Below are 19,825 nucleotides of genomic sequence, written 5' to 3'. Positions count from 1 at the left end.
GCCATATAGATAACATTGTGCTCACTCCAGTGGAGTTATTTATGAGTCAGCATTTATTGGCTAAAATACAAGTCTGTCAAAAGAACTGAAATAACGGCATCTTTAGAGGCGTAAATGCAAGGTAATCACAGAAGTAAAAAGTGTATTAATATAACAGTGTTGGTTATGCAAAACTGGGGAATGGGTAATAAAGGGATTATCTATCTTTTTAAACAATAAAAATTCTGGTGTAGACTGTCCCTTTAAGTGAAAAAAACTTAACACATTAGACAGTCACTAGCAATATTATATCAGTTGCCAAGTTTTTTTTCTCACATTAACATATTATTCTGGGAAGTCTGAAAATCCAAGCAAGGTCATCTTTAACCCCTTAACGACGCATGTCGTACAGGGTACGTTGCACACAACCTGGTCTTAAAAGACCAGCGACGTACCCTGTACGACATTAGGGGTTTAAAGCGGCTGGAAGCGAGCTTTCCGGTTATTGCAGTGATACCTCGATATCGAGGCATCCTGCAATAACACCCCTTGGCCATCCGATGCAGAGAGAGCCACTCTGTGGCCCTCTCTGCACCGGATATTGATGGCCGGTATCGTTGGTGGGTGGGAGCTTACGTGGGAGGCGGGTGGGCAGCCATCGATGGGCCATATGACGTTGAGGGGGCGCGATACACTACAGAAAAAATTAATAAAATATAAAAAAAGGATTTTTTTTAGTAAACTGGGTACTGGCAGACAGCTGCCAGTACCCAAAATGGCTACCAATAAGGTAGAGGGGGAGGGTTAGAGAACTGTTTGGGGGGGATCAGGGAGGTTGGGGGCTAAGGGGGGATCCTACACATCAGCATATGTAAATATGCTATTTAAGAAAAGACTTTCTGCCAGTACTTGAGATGGCGGCGACAATTGTGGGGTCGGGGAGGGAAGAGAGCTGTTTGGGAGGGATCAGGGGGTGTGATGTGTCAGGTGGGAGGCTGATCTCTACATTAAAGCTAAAAATTAACCCTGCAAGCTCCCTACAAGCTACCTAATTAACCCCTTCACTGCTAGACATAATTCACGTGTGATTCGCAGCGGTATTTAGCGGCCTTCTAATTACCAAAAAGCAACGCCAAAGCCATATATGTCTGCTATTTCTGAACAAAGGGGATCCCAGAGAAGCATTTACAACCATTTGTGCCATAATTGCACAATTGCACAAGCTGTTTGTAAATAATTTCAGTGAGAAACCTAAAATTGTGAAAAATGTAACGTTTTTTTTTCATTTGATCGCATTTGGCGTTGAAATGGTGGCATGAAATATACCAAGATGGGCCTAGATCAATACTTAGGGTTGTCTACTACACTACACTAAAGCTAAAATTAACCCTAGAAGCTCCCTACATGCTCCCTAATTAATCCCTTCACTGCTAGACATAATTCACGTGTGATGCGCAGCAGTATTTAGCAGCCTTCTAATTACCAAAAAGCAACGCCAAAGCCATATATGTCTGCTATTTCTGAACAAAGGGGATCCCAGAGAAGCGTTTACAACCATTTATGCCATAATTGCACAATTTGTTTGCAAATAATTTCAGTGAGAAACCTAAAGTTTGTGAAAAAAATTGTGAAAAAGTGAACAATTTTTTTTATTTGATCTCATTTGGCGGTGAAATGGTTGCATGAAATATACCAAAATGGCCCTAGATCAATACTTTGGGATGTCTTCTAAAAAAAATATATACATGTCAAGGGATATTCAGGGATTCCTGAAAGATATCAGTGTCCCAATGTAACTAGCGCTAATTTTGAAAAAAAGTGGTTTGAAAATAGCAAAGGGCTACTTGTACTTATTGCCCTATAACTTGCAAAGAACGTGTAAACAATGGGTATTTCTAAACTCAGGACAAAATTTAGAAACTATTTAGCATAGGTGTTTTTTGTTGGTTGTAGATTTGTAACAGATTTTGGGGGTCAAAGTTAGAAAAAGTGTGTTTTTTTCCTCATATTTTATAATTTTTTTTATAGTAAATTATAAGATATGATTAAAATAATGGTATCTTTAGAAAGTCCATTTAATGGCGAGAAGAACGGTATATAATATTTGTGGGTACAGTAAATGAGTAAGAGGACAATTACAGCTAAACACAAACACCGCAGAAATGTAAAAATAGCACTGGTCCTTAAGGGAAAGAAATTGAAAAATGGCCTTGTCCTTAAGGGGTTAAAAGGACCGTAAACATTTTGAGATTTTGATATAAAATGTTTATGTAAAGTAAAATAATTTTGCAATATATGTTTATATTTATTTTGCCGCCTTTTTTTGTAATTTAAGTCTGAAAGTTAATATTTTTATCAATTCTGAGAACTGGACAGGCTTCACAAGTCTAACCGTGCCACATATCTGTCCCTGATTGGCTTCAGTAGAGACTATTAGATAAGGAACTGCAAAACAATGATTTTGCCAACATAATGACCACAGCTAGCTGTGTCTAGTCCAATAACAAGTCCTGTTTGGCTCCTCCTAATAAGATAAGTATTGGGTGGAGTTTAGCTGTCAGACTACTGCAGCAATCACAATGTTAATGTGTTCAAAACATTTTTAAAGTCACCAACTATGTTAATTGATAGTAAGACTGCAGAAAAAAATCTTGTAATTACAGGGCTTGTAAAAACTATTTGTTATAGTTTTTGAGATGTTTAAATAGGTTTTTCTGTTAAATTCTTTAGTTAATTTTTAACAAAAATAAATAAACAGCAGCTCTTCTAATAGAGTGGAATGGCTTAGAAAATGAAATTAAATCACTTCTATACAGAGTTTTCTTTCATGTAATTAGCAAGAGTCCATGAGCTAGTGACGTATGGGATATACATTCCTACCAGGAGGGGCAAAGTTTCCCAAACCTCAAAATGCCTATAAATACACCCCTCACCACACCCACAATTCAGTTTTACAAACTTTGCCTCCTATGGAGGTGGTGAAGTAAGTTTGTGCTAGATTCTACGTTGATATGCGCTCCCCAGCAGGTTGGAGCCCGGTTTTCCTCTCAGCGTGCAGTGAATGTCAGAGAGATGTGAGGAGAGTATTGCCTATCTTGAATGCAGTGATCTCCTTCTACGGGGTCTATTTCATAGGTTCTCTGTTATCGGTCATAGAGATTCATCTCTTACCTCCCTTTTCAGATCGACGATATACTCTTATATATATATACCATTACCTCTGCTGATTTTCGTTTCAGTACTGGTTTGGCTTTCTACAAACATGTAGATGAGTGTCCTGGGGTAAGTAAGTCTTATTTTCTGTGACACTCTAAGCTATGGTTGGGCACTTTGTTTATAAAGTTCTAAATATATGTATTCAAGCATTTATTTGCCTTGTCTCAGGATGTTCAACATTCCTTATTTTCAGACAGTCAGTTTCATATTTGGGATAATGCACTTGAATCAATTATTTTTTCTTACCTTAAAAAATTTGACTTTTTCCCTGTGGGCTGTTAGGCTCGCGGGGGCTGAAAATGCTTCATTTTATTGCGTCATTCTTGGCGCGGACTTTTTTGGCGCAAAAAATCTTTTCTGTTTCCGGCGTCATACGTGTCGCCGGAAGTTGCGTCATTTTTGACGTTCTTTTGCGCCAAAAATGTCGGCGTTCCGGATGTGGCGTCATATTTGGCGCTAAAAAGCATTTAGGCGCCAAATAATGTGGGCGTCTTATTTGGCGCCAAAAAATATGGGCGTCGCTTTTTGTCTCCACATTATTTAAGTTCATTTTTTCTTTGCTTCTGGTTGCTAGAAGCTTGTTCATTGGCATTTTTTTCCCATTCCTGAAACTGTCATTTAAGGAATTTGATCTATTTTGCTTTATATGTTGTTTTTTCTCTTACATATTGCAAGATGTCTCACGTTGCATCCGAGTCAGAAGATACTTCAGGAAAATCGCTGCCTAGTGCTGGAACTACCAAAGCTAAGTGTATCTGCTGTAAACTTTTGGTAGCTATTCCTCCAGCTGTTGTTTGTATTAATTGTCATGACAAACTTGTTAATGCAGATAATATTTCCTTTAGTAATGTACCTTTACCTGTTGCAGTTCCATCAACATCTAAGGTTCAGAATGTTCCTGATAACATAAGAGATTTTGTTTCTGAATCCATCAAGAAGGCTATGTCTGTTATTCCTCCTTCTAGTAAACATAAAAAAATCTTTTAAAACTTCTCTTTATACAGATGAATTTTTAAATGAACATCATCATTCTGATTCTGATGACTCTTCTGGTTCAGAGGATTCTGTCTCAGAGATTGATGCTGATAAATCTTCATATTTATTTAAAATGGAATTTATTCGTTCTTTACTTAAAGAAGTACTAATTGCTTTAGAAATTGAGGATTCTGGTCCTCTTGATACTAATTCTAAACGTTTAGATAAGGTCTTTAAATCTCCTGTGGTTATTCAAGAAGTTTTTCCTGTTCCTAGTGCTATTTCTGAAGTAATTTCCAGAGAATGGGATAAATTGGGTAATTCATTTACTCCTCTAAACGTTTTAAGCAATTATATCCTGTGCCGTCTGACAGATTAGAATTTTGGGACAAAATCCCTAGAGTTGATGGGGCTATTTCTACCCTTGCTAAACGGACTACTATCCCTACGTCAGATGGTACTTCGTTTAAGGATCCTTTAGATAGGAAAATTGAATCCTTTCTAAGAAAAGCTTATCTGTGTTCAGGTAATCTTCTTAGACCTGCTATATCATTGGCTGATGTTGCTGCAGCTTCAACTTTTTGGTTGGAAACTTTAGCGCAACAAGTAACAGATCATGATTCTCATAATATTATTATTCTTCTTCAACATGCTAATAATTTTATCTGTGATGCCATTTTTGATATTATCAGAGTTGATGTCAGGTTTATGTCTCTAGCTATTTTAGCTAGAAGAGCTTTATGGCTTAAAACTTGGAATGCTGATATGGCTTCTAAATCGACTCTACTTTCCATTTCTTTCCAGGGTAACAAATTATTTGGTTCTCAGTTGGATTCTATTATCTCAACTGTTACTGGTGGGAAAGGAACTTTTTTACCACAGGATAAAAAATCGAAGGGTAAGAACAGGGCTAATAATCGTTTTCGTTCCTTTCGTTTCAACAAAGAACAAAAGCCTGATCCTTCATCCTCAGGAGCAGTTTCAGTTTGGAAACCATCTCCAGTCTGGAATAAATCCAAGCCTTCTAGAAAGGCAAAGCCAGCTTCTAAGTCCACATGAAGGTGCGGCCCTCATTCCAGCTCAGCTGGTAGGGGGCAGGTTACGTTTTTTCAAAGAAATTTGGATCAATTCTGTTCACAATCTTTGGATTCAGAACATTGTTTCAGAAGGGTACAGAATTGGTTTCAAGATGAGACCTCCTGCAAAGAGATTTTTTCTTTCCCGTGTCCCAGTAAATCCAGTGAAAGCTCAAGCATTTCTGAATTGTGTTTCAGATCTAGAGTTGGCTGGAGTAATTATGCCAGTTCCAGTTCTGGAACAGGGGATGGGGTTTTATTCAAATCTCTTCATTGTACCAAAGAAGGAGAATTCCTTCAGACCAGTTCTGGATCTAAAAATATTGAATCGTTATGTAAGGATACCAACGTTCAAAATGGTAACTGTAAGGACTATCTTGCCTTTTGTTCAGCAAGGGCATTATATGTCCACAATAGATTTACAGGATGCATATCTGCATATTCCGATTCATCCAGATCATTATCAGTTCCTGAGATTCTCTTTTCTGGACAAGCATTACCAGTTTGTGGCTCTGCCGTTTGGCCTAGCTACAGCTCCAAGAATTTTTACAAAGGTTCTCGGTGCCCTTCTGTCTGTAATCAGAGAACAGGGTATTGTGGTATTTCCTTATTTGGACGATATCTTGGTACTTGCTCAGTCTTTACATTTAGCAGAATCTCATACGAATCGACTTGTGTTGTTTCTTCAAGATCATGGTTGGAGGATCAATTCACCAAACAGTTCATTGACTCCTCAGACAAGGGTAACCTTTCTGGGTTTCCAGATAGATTCAGTGTCCATGACTCTGTCTTTGACAGACAAGAGACGTCTAAAATTGATCTCAGCTTGTCGAAACCTTCAGTCACAATCATTCCCTTCGGTAGCCTTATGCATGGAAATTCTAGGTCTTATGACTGCTGCATCGGACGCGATCCCCTTTGCTCGTTTTCACATGCGACCTCTTCAGCTCTGTATGCTGAATCAATGGTGCAAGGATTACACAAAGATATCTCAATTAATATCTTTAAAACCGATTGTACGACACTCTCTAACGTGGTGGACAGATCACCATCGTTTAATTCAGGGGGCTTCTTTTGTGCTTCCGACCTGGACTGTAATTTCAACAGATGCAAGTCTCACAGGTTGGGGAGCTGTGTGGGGATCTCTGACGGCACAAGGAGTTTGGGAATCTCAGGAGGTGAGATTACCGATCAATATTTTGGAACTCCGTGCAATTTTCAGAGCTCTTCAGTTTTGGCCTCTTCTGAAGAGAGAATCGTTCATTTGTTTTCAGACAGACAATGTCACAACTGTGGCATACATCAATCATCAAGGAGGGACTCACAGTCCTCTGGCTATGAAAGAAGTATCTCGAATTTTGGTTTGGGCGGAATCCAGCTCCTGTCTAATCGCTGCGGTTCATATCCCAGGTATAGACAATTGGGAAGCGGATTATCTCAGTCGCCAAACGTTGCATCCGGGCGAATGGTCTCTTCACCCAGAGGTATTTCTTCAGATTGTTCAAATGTGGGAGCTTCCAGAAATAGATCTGATGGCGTCTCATCTAAACAAGAAACTTCCCAGGTATCTGTCCAGATCCCGGGATCCTCAGGCGGAAGCAGTGGATGCATTATCACTTCCTTGGAAGTATCATCCTGCCTATATCTTTCCGCCTCTAGTTCTTCTTCCAAGAGTAATCTCCAAGATTCTGAAGGAATGCTCGTTTGTTCTGTTGGTAGCTCCGGCATGGCCTCACAGGTTTTGGTATGCGGATCTTGTCCGGATGGCCTCTTGCCATCCGTGGACTCTTCCGCTAAGACCAGACCTTCTGTCGCAAGGTCCTTTTTTCCATCAGGATCTCAAATCCTTAAATTTAAAGGTATGGAGATTGAACGCTTGATTCTTGGTCAAAGAGGTTTCTCTGACTCTGTGATTAATACTATGTTACAGGCTCGTAAATCTGTATCCAGAGAGATATATTATAGAGTCTGGAAGACTTATATTTCTTGGTGTCTTTCTCATCATTTTTCTTGGCATTCTTTTAGAATTCCGAGAATTTTACAGTTTCTTCAGGATGGTTTAGATAAAGGTTTATCCGCAAGTTCTTTGAAAGGACAAATCTCTGCTCTTTCTGTTCTTTTTCACAGAAAGATTGCTAATCTTCCTGATATTCATTGTTTTGTACAAGCTTTGGTTCGTATAAAACCTGTCATTAAGTCAATTTCTCCTCCTTGGAGTTTGAATTTGGTTCTGGGGGCTCTTCAAGCTCCTCCGTTTGAACCTATGCATTCATTGGACATTAAATTACTTTCTTGGAAAGTTTTGTTCCTTTTGGCGATCTCTTCTGCCAGAAGAGTCTCTGAATTATCTGCTCTTTCTTGTGAGTCTCCTTTTCTGATTTTTCATCAGGATAAGGCGGTGTGGCGAACTTCTTTTGAATTTTTACCTAAGGTTGTGAATTCCAACAACATTAGTAGAGAAATTGTGGTTCCTTCATTATGTCCTAATCCTCAGAATTCTAAGGAGAAATCGTTGCATTCTTTGGATGTTGTTAGAGCTTTGAAATATTATGTTGAAGCTACTAAGTCTTTCCGAAAGACTTCTAGTCTATTTGTTATCTTTTCCGGTTCTAGAAAAGGCCAGAAAGCTTCTGCCATTTCTTTGGCATCTTGGTTGAAATCTTTAATTCATCATGCCTATGTTGAGTCGGGTAAAACTCCGCCTCAAAGGATTACAGCTCATTCTACTAGGTCAGTTTCTACTTCCTGGGCGTTTAGGAATGAAGCTTCGATTGATCAGATTTGCAAAGCAGCAACTTGGTCCTCTTTGCATACTTTTACTAAATTCTACCATTTTGATGTATTTTCTTCCTCTGAAGCAGTTTTTGGTAGAAAAGTACTTCAGGCAGCGGTTTCAGTTTGAATCTTCTGTTTATGTTTTTCATTAAACTTATTTTGGGTGTGGATTATTTTCAGCAGGAATTGGCTGTCTTTATTTTATCCCTCCCTCTCTAGTGACTCTTGCGTGGAAAGATCCACATCTTGGGTAATCATTATCCCATATGTCACTAGCTCATGGACTCTTGCTAATTACATGAAAGAAAACATAATTTATGTAAGAACTTACCTGATAAATTCATTTCTTTCATATTAGCAAGAGTCCATGAGGCCCGCCCTTTTTTGTGGTGGTTATGATTTTTTTGTATAAAGCACAATTATTCCAATTCCTTATTTTATATGCTTTCGCACTTTTTTCTTATCACCCCACTTCTTGGCTATTCGTTGAACTGAATTGTGGGTGTGGTGAGGGGTGTATTTATAGGCATTTTGAGGTTTGGGAAACTTTGTCCCTCCTGGTAGGAATGTATATCCCATACGTCACTAGCTCATGGACTCTTGCTAATATGAAAGAAATGAATTTATCAGGTAAGTTCTTACATAAATTATGTTTTTGCTATTTTGAAACAGCATTCCAATTTACTTCTATTATTATTGTATAACTCGTTCTGCCGCTTTGTGCTACAATGTAACTACAGGAACCACCATTGTGACATGCTAAAAGAACTAAACTGGCTGTCGCTGGAATCCAGATCTTTCCTGCCTTGTGTTTAAGAGCTTTTCTGGGAAGCTCCCACCCTACCTGAGCAGAATGCTCTCCCCGGCTGTTCCCATCTCCAATAACCTCCGATCCAGTACCAGCACATTATTTAGTTTGCCACCATACAAAAAGAAAGCAGCTCGATCATCCTTTTCCTACAGAGCATCACAATTATGGAACGACCTCCCGCACACTTTCAAACCTTCCCCAAGCCTAAAATCCTTTAAGAGATCCCTCTCTACATATCTCAAAACAGAATGTGCCTGTCATGGTTGTTTATATATTTCCTACCTGTTCTATGTTACTTTTTGCATATATTATGTATTAATATTGTTTCTGTATTTTATTGTACCCTATTGTAACAATGCAATGTTTTGTGGACCCAGGGCATACTTGAAAAAACGAGAGAAATCTCAATATATCCTTCCTGGTAAAATATTTTATAAATAAATAAATCTAAATGGCTTAATTCTTTTGATATCCTTTTGTTGAAAAGCATATCTAAATAGGCTCAGTAGCTGCTGATTTATGACTGCAAAAAGATGTCTTGTGTGATTGACTCTCCCATGTGCTTTGCTCTTACTTCAACAAAGGATATCTGAAGAAATGAAGCAAATTAAATAATAGAAGCAAATTGGAAAAAATAAGTAAATGATGATAAGTGACAATGATTATCATTATCAGTTGTATAGCCAGTTTCTGCAGTTTGTGTGGCCTACACATGACTGTTGCTGATTTTCTTTTTCTTACCTCTTCATTACAGTATTTAGCTTTCACATGTGGATTAATCAGAGGAGGGTTATCTAATTTAGGAATAAAAAGTATTGTGACCGCAGAAGTCTCTGTAATGCCAGCATGTAAGTAAATCTCTCTTCTGTAAAGTAAACCAGACAAAAGCTGCTCTATGATTGTTTTAATATAGTTATCATTTTTTTGTCGTCATTTTACGGTTTCCCATTTATGAAAAGTATCCCTTAAATAGAATATTGCCTTGGCCTAAAACAATGTTGATCTTTAGTGCTTCATCACTTGTAGCAGTCTTTTTTTACTATTGGCATTTACCTTTTGCCCTCTCTGTCACTGGTTATGTGATGCCTAAGGATCTTATCTGATTTGAAAATAAGGATTATTGATACTAAAGCATAGTACCATGATATCAATAAGCTTTTGGCCCATGCCCCCTAGAGAAGCCAAAAATCTAAATCTGTAACCTAGTTTCTCAAAACTCTGCAAAATACCCATTCCGGAGTGTTTGTAAATCACCGCTAGCACCATTCAGTGGCAGCGCTCCCATGGTGGATGAAGTCATCAGCTGCTGCAATAGACAGGCGGGTTTTCATTTTAGCAACAGAAAACGGACACACAACCCTCTATTGTGCACATACTGTATAATAATGTTAAAAAAATATTTATGTAACGTTTACAGTGTCTTTTTAATGGACATGAGTCAAAATTAAACCTTAATGATTAAGATAGAGCATGCTATAAAAATAAACATTTTGTAGTGTACCTCTATTGTCAAATCTCCTTTGTTCTCATGGTACACTTTATTGAAGAACATACTTAGGCTGAGGAACATGCACGTGTCTGGAGCACTATATTCTAGCAGACTTTACAATCCATTTGTGTTTGCCACATGAAAACTTAGAATTCGTCTTGGTTTTGTTTTTGGTTTTCTTCTTTATAGAAGTTTGAATAGCAATTGGCTGTTTGAATTAGTAAAGCCATCTGAATTGTGTATTCAATATATCCAGAATCAGCTTTCTTATACTCAGCAGGTAATTCTTATAGGTACATAGTATACAATTTGCATAAATTAAGAGAGAAGCGCTCAACCTGGGAACAAACAATAGCATAATAGCTTGTTCTATGGATAGTTACCACCAAAGAAGCAGCCTCTTTTTGCTCAACATGTGCCTTTCACAGAGAAGAACTTTCCTGAAGCATATCAGTCTGATCCTGACTTAACAGTACAGTCCAGCCCTGAAATACCAGGAAATCCCTCTCTGAACAAGGGAAGCAAGCTATTATGCTATTGATCGTTCCCAGGTTGAGCGCTTCTCTCTCTTAATTTATACGTAGTACAAAATGTCAACAGTTAAACATATTTTTTTTGCATGAAAAAGCTGAATATGTCTATTTCAGTTTGAAACAACCTAACAAGACGTACCTGTGTTTCTTCCTAGGACTCTTGCCCACTGGCTGATAGGGATACCTCTCTTATTCAGAAAAAGAGCAACCAAAACTCATTAATACATTTTGGAATAGTCTCTTATAGATGGGAAACATTTTGAGTTATTAGATATATATACAAATGCTGTATGTAGCATCCACATCCCAAAGACACCCTCAATGCTGCAAATCTTAATCTCTTTTCATGTCTCTCTCTATCTTGCTAATACTGTCTGATGATCATATCGCTCCCAATCCTGGGGCCCCTTCACATTATTATATTCATCTGCCCACTTATGCCTTATTAAACGCACAAGATCCAGAGCCCTAGAAACCTAACTCCAATTCCTTGTGTATCTAACGTCAGCATTCCATTTACTTATGTTTTGTGTAAAGGCTGTGACACACTGCAAGTGATGCGGCGCGAGGCGATGCAGCTGCTTCGCACCGCGCCGCATCGCTTCTGAAGTTCAATTATTTCATCTCTGAGTGCTCAGCTACGCGACCTGATGCAGCAGAGTGCTCAGAGATGAAAAGGCAGGACACACTGAGCGCGCACAGCTGCATCTACACGCTGCGCACCGCTCCGCTTGCAGTGTGTCACAGCCTTAACTTTTGCTCTGTTTGTAACTAGCTCACTACTATACATGTCATCTCCTTCAACATTCTAGCTCTCCCAGAAACCTGTCTCTCTCCCTTCCCTGCCACACTTTATTCTCTCTGCACCTTTCAACATATACACTCTTCCCTTACATTTTCTTCCTTCAGAACCCACATGATTTGCTTATTCTCTCCCCTCTCCCTACATGTCACAGTTATATATTGCCCTCCTGGCTCCTCAACTCAATTTCTTGTTCAATTTACTGCATGGCTACTGTACTTCCTCTCCTCAGACACCTCTGCTTTCATTCTTGGCAATTTCAACCTCCTTGTTGGCACCTGCCTCTCCATGGAGCAACAAAGCTTGTCCAGCTCACATCCTCTTAAAGTGATGTTAAACAATCACTAATCTATACTATATGTATGCATTCACTTTTATTTCTAGATGTTAATCACATCTTTTTTTTTTTTTTTTTTTTTTTTTTTACATTTTATTCAATATAATTAATTTTCTTACCTGTCCGTCAACAGCTTTCCCTCCTCCCACTTAGAATCTTCATTATTCGATTCTGTGACGTTCATGGTAGGTTGATCATTGAAACGTCACATATTTGGGCGATGGTAAGCTGAGTGACTGACAGCACAGTTACAAACATCATTCAATGTTACAGGACTAGAGTGGTAGTACGCATGCATGTTTTTGGGATGCGGTTACTCATTGAAAACAGCGAGGCGGCTGACTTTGCTTAGGATTTGTGGATCGTGCTGAAGAAAAAAAGTACTACAGAGCGTGGCCGGTTATGGAGCGCAGATGACAGCTGAAAAACAATGTAAAATATAAGTGTTTGGAGTTAGTAGTAGAAAAAATATATATACTTTAACTTTATTTATTATAATCTTAATGATGGCACCTTCGAGATACATTGTTTACCGTAACTTTAAGGTCTGTCACAATGGACCAACTCACCAAAGATGGACACTCCCTTGACCTGATCTTCAGCCATTGATGCACTCTCTCACACCTCACAAAATACCTTTTAATGATCATCTTCTTCTCCCAAGTTGCATCACAGCAGTCCTAACTGTCCCTCCAACTATCCCTCTGCCAGATTTCACAGAAGCAAAAAATCATTATACCTGCATCATCTGTCTCTTTCAAACCCCTGCTCTCCCCTATTCCCTTCTCTTTCCTTTTCAGAACTATCACTCTCTGACTACAACTTGACTCTCACATAGGTCCTTGACAATTTGGTAATTCCTACTACATTTTGCAAATCATGTACTCATTGTCAACCTTGTCATACTTGGCTACCACACCACCTACACATATGTTTCCACATTGCTGAGCGACATTGGAGAAAGACTTGCTGTTTGTGATGTAAAGAGGGTTAACCAACCCTGCAACAGTCAAACCAGTTTGCCACAGAAAGAGTTAACCAACCATTTCCTCTTTAACCAGTTTGTCACAGTGTAGTCACTCCAGGCAAGCCTGTGACTTAGTTCAGTGAGTGCAAGGGATAAAGAAAAAGACTCTTGTCTGTACAAGACCTAGAAAATGCCCAAAACTCCCATCTTTGTGTCACCCACACTAAACTGTCTCTGATTCCACCACCTTATGATTATTATATGATAAATTCTAAGGAAAAACCCAGACTATTAGATTAAAATCTCAATACACAATTTGACAAAAATAAATCTAGAAAGAAAATACTCTTATTAATAGTCTCTTCGGTAATGTGGTTCAAATATTAGACAAAGGCAAAAACTGAATAAAGGAATAAATTTATATAAAAATTAATAAACAAACGCATTTACACACAAAGTAACAGTTTACAGTTTAAAGGAGTAAAATAACAGAATGTAATACTGTACTAGCATAGATCTCTGTTCTAAGGGAGCTTGGCAAGAAAGATGGTCTCTTGCTGTTGTCTGCAGCCTCCCATGTAGAATGACAATAGTATTTAGTTGAATTCAATATTAAATACATTATTTCCTGAGGTCAGGTTTCTTGCCAGGCCCCTTCCAGAGAGGGGGCAACGGATGTAACCACCCATTTTATGGAAGGATATAAACCAAATTGGAAGCACTGGCTGAAGTTATATGATACCTTATAATTGTATTTAGGTATACACAGTACACATACACTTTTATAAGCAATCCCATCATGATACCATGAGGATCAGGGGCGGAACTACCTTTGGTGCAGCAGGTGCAGTGACACCAGGGCCCAAGTGCTGGGGGTCCCATAGCATCCAGTCTATACATAGTCATGTGTACAATCCTAATGCAGGGGAACCTTTTATTAGTGCAGGTTATTTATTGTATCTATCCTCAAAATCATTATACAGAGCAGCATGTATATTATTACTATTGCTTACTACTGAGTTAGCTTTGGAGGGCCCCAAAAATGTAATGTACCAGGGCCCTCTGTTGAGAAGGTCCGCTACTGATGAGGATTATTTTGATATCAAACATATGCCTGTCATATTTGGTCACCCAGTAACATCAATATGATTAAAACAAATGGTGAGACATCCTAGAGTCTCAACTCTAATTGACCTCATGTCTGTGTCTTGATAGAGGACACTGTCTCCTGAGAAGAGTGAATTGCACATTGTATCTAGTTCACCAGATGGAGGTAATAAAAATCATTCTTCTTAAAAAAAAAAAAAAGTTTGACTTTTTTTTTTTATAGTGCTCTTATAAAGAGTTGTATATAGCAAACATGGACCACATGACACAAAAAAGAAGAAAGAAAGATTAACTCTGACATACTAAAAGCATAAGGTTTTCATGACACTGTTCAGCTGACTTTCTTCACAGGTTCATCTTGCCCCCCTACTACTCTGCCCTCAATCTCTCTAAGCAGTATTACTTCTATTCCTAGCTCCACTTTTCATGAAAACCCAAATGGTTGTTCTCCCCTTTTAAATTACAATCTCTGCCCACTCCCTTCTCTTATTACCACCTTCTTTTTTTGCTAACCACTTCAACATCAAAATAGACTCCATCAGAGGTGAAATAATCTCTCACCATACTAGCAATCTCCACTGCCTCATAACTGTTTACATACATCCAAAACCCACGTAACCTCAAACTCGTATCATTGCTTCGGTTACAGAGGCTGAAGTATCTGCACTTATAATGTGCTCCCATCTCACTATCTGTCCCCTGGATTTCCATCCCCTCACAAATACTAGCCTCCCTCTCACCTACTCCTGTCCTCACACATATAGTCAATCTCTCCCTCAACACTGGTATATTTCCCGTGTCTTTTAATTTACACTTATCCCTGTTCACTAACCACACCTATTGTCAACAAATAAATGTCTCTCCATCCAGTCTCCCCTCCAACTATCTCCCTGCTTACCTTTGCCTTAAAACTTCTGGAAAGCCTAGTATATACACGTCTACCACATGTCCTCATATTATACCCCCTTCTTGATCATTTGCAATCTGGATTTCAGTCTAACTCTCCACAGAGACTGCAATCAATAAGGTTAATGACCTAATCACTGCAAAATATAAAGGCCATTTCTCCCTGTTAATCCTATTTAATCTGTCTGCAGCCTTTGGATCTTCACTCTAACTATTTCAACAGAAGTCACACGTCACATTGTGTAATATATTAGGGGCCATAAAGGAGTAGAAAAATTATACTGAAGGGTTAAGGTTTAACAACTTCCATAATCTTAAAATTGTTTGAAATGCTATTACTCTGAATAATATTACCCACAATACTGTGTAAACACCCCTCTACACCAGAATGTTGTGCTTCCTTCTGATGAATCAGCTAACTGGATCTCTCTTTTATAGGTAAATTCCAAGTGATGATACAAAAGCTATAAAATGCACTCGAGTGCCTGCATCCAGCTTTGCAGAAGATTCATTTTCATAAACCCATGGACTGTACAGATCACTACACAATGAGCATTTTAAAGCAATACTGCGCTCATTAAGCAGCAGCTGGTTCACCAATTATCCACATTTATTTGCTTGAGTCATACTGGTAAACACATTTTGACTTTGCCATTTTATGAGGGAATCTGTGTCACTTGGACATTTGGGTTATTTTATTGTGCTGATAAATTCATGTGTCCAGAACAGAAGAAAAGACATGCACAGGCAAAACATTACCTTAAAGTATAATAAAACTGACATAAATATAGTGGCTTATAAATATATTGTTAAAGACGTGATGGCCAACTTCCTTACGCATGGGTGCCACAGATTCATATTGTAGAAGCCACATATAAAATGTATGGCTATGATAAACACAAATAATAATTTATGTTCACGTTTTTTGTTCCTGGGGCCATAACAAATTGTGCAGAATGACACCAGTTGGTCATCCTTAAAACAGATTGAACTGCTCTTCATCTTTTGAAGAAAAACATGCAGCCTGGGAACCGAATGATCTCTAAACTGGATCACTTCCTGAAAAATAACTGACAATTGTTTGAACCTTTGCAGCTTGAAACGGACTTATGGTTTATTTAAACCAATTGTGTAAATCTATTAATGTATCTGCAAAAATGTAATTGACGGTGGAAAAATGCTGATAACTCTCATCATGCACACAAAATGGAAGTTCTATGAAATTGTATATAATCACAGAGTAGGTTTTTGCAACAAATCCGCACAAGAATAAACCACAAAAATATATAATTGAAGATAAACAATCCATTTCTTAATAGTCTAATCAGTCCAGTTTTTTTACATTCTATTAGGGATGTGCATTCTCGAGTTTCGTTATAAAACAAATGCTGAATATGACCACTGCCAGCAGCATTCAGATCTTTACTGAGACGGATTTCTTTTTGCGAAAGTGCAACACAAAAAGATCTGTGCAAATCCAGTGTTTCACTTTCACAAGAAGAAATCTTGCTCTGAAAAGAGCTGAATGCTGCTGTTGGTGGCGGACATAGTTGGCATTTGCTTTATAACGAAACTCCAGAATGCACATCCCTACATGATATGATAATATATAGTTCAAGATACACAATATTTAAAACTATATTTTAAATGTTATATTATGGATTCCTTAACAATTTGCAGTAAATACTCGTCCAAGCAAAGTTAGAAGCAGCACTAAATAATCCATTATAACAATTGGAATTGGCTTCTCCGTATAAATGTGGGAATGCTATTTTGTGCTGCCTAAATCAAAATCTTGATCAATTATGGAGCACTTGAGCTGTGGACTGCAAGGGCAACAATCACAATTTAACTTGTCATATTTTTCATGTAAAAATATATATATATAAAGCACTTTTTTTTATAAATTATTTATAAGAAAAAAGGAAATTGAATGTAACTAATCCTATCAAATGAATATACAATGAAGAGAATCTGCATGTACGCTAAAGGGACATTATGAATTTTTTTTATATAAATTTCACTATTGGGATATGTACATAATTTTAAAGATTTTTAAATACTGTGTAGGCATCCCAGTACCTATGGAAGTATGCTGCTTCCTCTCCCAGGCATAAGGGCACTCCTGAGGCCTATAGTCCACACCTATAGTCTGGGGGATAAAAAAAAAGGCATTGTCATTTAAACTTGCACATTGTTGTTTTTACATTATTGTGTATTTGGAAGCAAACATCTGAATTTAAAGTCATTTTAAGTATAAAACAGTTTGAATGTCTTAGAATGCTAATGCAACACCATTGAATTGGGATTGTCGGCACCTCAGCAACTCAGGGGGATAGTCGGCACCTCAGCTTGTTAGGGAAACCTACCTGTGTCCACATAGGGTCTTATGATCAAAAACTCACCTGCATGGAGAGAAATCACACACAAGCTTTTGGGGTTATTTATTGAGCATTATATTGTAATATATGTTTGTCTTCATTACATCTAAATCCCTGCATAACTAGATTAATAGCTATCAAGGTAAAAATGTGCCTTTCTGAAATTCTTTTGAGGACCCTTGCAGTACTGATGAGACTTGTTAGATAATCTCGCTAGAGTGGAGCGCTTTAGATAATCTGTCCCATAAAGAGATCATGAAGTCCTGACCTTTTGTGTTGTTCTGTAGGACAGAATTGAGAAATCCTGGCTTACTACCCTATCAGTTTTGCTCATTTAATATCATTGTACTGTTTTGCCAAAGAACAAAATGAACATTAATCTTTTTAGCAATTTTAGCCATCGTTTTAACATTTTGTAATGTTTTAACGATTTGTACAAATGTTAACAGTTGTTCTCTGTATATTCTAGAAATGTATGATTTATTCAAAATTAATATATTAACAATGTGTAGAACTGCACAATTTATTTTAATACATTAGCATAACATTACGTATAGTTCATTCCTTAGGATTAACTTTATTGGTTTAAGCTTTGTAGAGCAACTGAGTGTCGCTTCCATAACTAATCCTCTTTATTTTTATAGATGCAATCTTCATTTAATTCTTTAACCATCTCGAGGCTTATGTTTCACCTCATTTGAATTAGTGGTCTCTTCACATTAGATACCCATATTAGGGGAATAATAGATACATTTCCTTTTTTCCCAAGAATTGATGGCAGGTTCAGTGCCCTCTTTTTTATTTTTTTTTAACCTTGTGCACATTGACCAGCTGATATGTAGAGGGCTATGAGACTTCTTATTGGAAAGTGGTTGTGCTTCAGTAATAAACATATATGGGTAGAGTTACCTGAGGTTCAGACAGATGGGTGGGTATAGATACATGCTCAAGCCAAGAGGAGCTTTTGCCACCTCTTTCCTTCCCTGTGGAAACTCATAATCTCTTCCATTAGCATGTGAACCATTTAAGTATTGCAAATTGTGTTTGGTAGTCTTGACAAGAGGTTTTTGTGGCACTTCATGTGGCCCTTGTAGGTGGCTACTCATGGGGCTTGTACCTTGTGTCTCTGTACCCATATATGTTTATTACTGAAAAGAGGTGGCTTGTGTTGATCTATTAAAGTTGGGCATTATGTATTTTCCATAGTCAATTTGCAAACAGTTGTTTGTATCTTCCATCAAGGTTTGAGGACACACGGTGAAGGGAATTAATTTAAGTTTTTGTCCTACCTTTTATGGAACTTTCTCTCTTATGCTGCACAATACAAGACCATTCCACATAGCCAAAACTATCATGTTCCTTATAGACCTGACATAACTGCTTATTAGTTGATGTGCAATTTTCTAATGTGCTAATACTGACAAACATTCTGTAGAAAAAGTTTAGTTTATCTTCTAAAAACATTGTCAGATCATTCAAAGTTCAGATGAAATGAGTGATGCTCTTACCATTATCAAAATACCTATAACATTAGTGCAGATAATATAATTTATTTAATAATCTAGTGTTGTGCCACTTTTTGTGTGTATAATTAACAGTTTATGCATAAAAGGCTTGCCCAACCTTGAGCCCAGGGGCCACGAAGCTTCTAATTTAAGTAATTCTAATTTTTAAAACATTGATCTTAAAATAATATTTAACTTTTTAGCAGCAATTGTGATGGAAACTGGGGGGACATCCAATATTTTTGTGTGTGCATTTGAGTTTGTACAATAATTTTGGATAATTGTTCCAAATGTCCTGCAGATAGTGGCACTTGTTTAATATATATAACATATGTCTAGAATACTGCTTTTTTTTCCGTTGAAGGAACTTTGGAGCCATAAATAATTAAAATCCTTTAAGCTATCTATACATTCAATTAATATTTCCAAAATTTGTTCACAGCTCCTGAAAATAAAAACAAAATGAAATGTGGCCCATCACTATAAAAGTTCGGACACTCCTGGACTATATAAATCACTTGGAAATGTTTTGCAAAATATGAGATCAGTGGATTGTAATTTGCACCTTTAAATAATTACATCATTTGTGTTTTTTTATTGTGACAGTATTATATTGTTCATTTGTCTTCTCAATGTATATTAAAATTACACTTATGAAATGATTTGATTGCAAGTAGATTTTACTAGTATATAGTTTAATAATTTATAATTATTGTTGTAGTTAAATGTATACTTTTTAATTAAATGTTCTAGTACGAAAAGTTACCAGGACACCCCAAAATATATTTTGTATGTTATAATAAGTGTAAACAAAATAACCAGAACTATTGATTTTTCTCCAACATAGGTGTGTCCGGTCCACGGCGTCATCCTTACTTGTGGGATATTCTCCTCCCCAACAGGAAATGGCAAAGAGCCCAGCAAAGCTGGTCACATGATCCCTCCTAGGCTCCGCCTACCCCAGTC

The 19,825-nt window shown here is 37.5% G+C and overlaps 1 protein-coding gene across 1 annotated transcript in view; it reads left to right on the top strand.

Annotated features, from left to right (window-relative positions):
- Positions 1–19,521, top strand: part of TRAPPC6B (trafficking protein particle complex subunit 6B) — a 64,790-nt gene extending 45,269 nt beyond the window's left edge. The window contains exons 5-6 of the mRNA XM_053697831.1: positions 9,587–9,680; positions 15,412–19,521. Of these exons, the coding sequence (XP_053553806.1) occupies positions 9,587–9,680; positions 15,412–15,443 (126 nt within the window). The 3' untranslated portion in view covers positions 15,444–19,521. The remainder of the gene's footprint in view (positions 1–9,586; positions 9,681–15,411) is intronic.
- Positions 19,522–19,825: the final 304 nt, after the last annotated feature.

This window comes from Bombina bombina, chromosome 1 (genome assembly GCF_027579735.1).
Source record: "Bombina bombina isolate aBomBom1 chromosome 1, aBomBom1.pri, whole genome shotgun sequence".
Classification (NCBI taxonomy): Eukaryota; Metazoa; Chordata; class Amphibia; order Anura; family Bombinatoridae; genus Bombina; species Bombina bombina.
The sequence above is the reverse complement of the archived record's forward strand: the minus strand, read 5'-3'. Positions and strand labels throughout refer to the sequence as shown.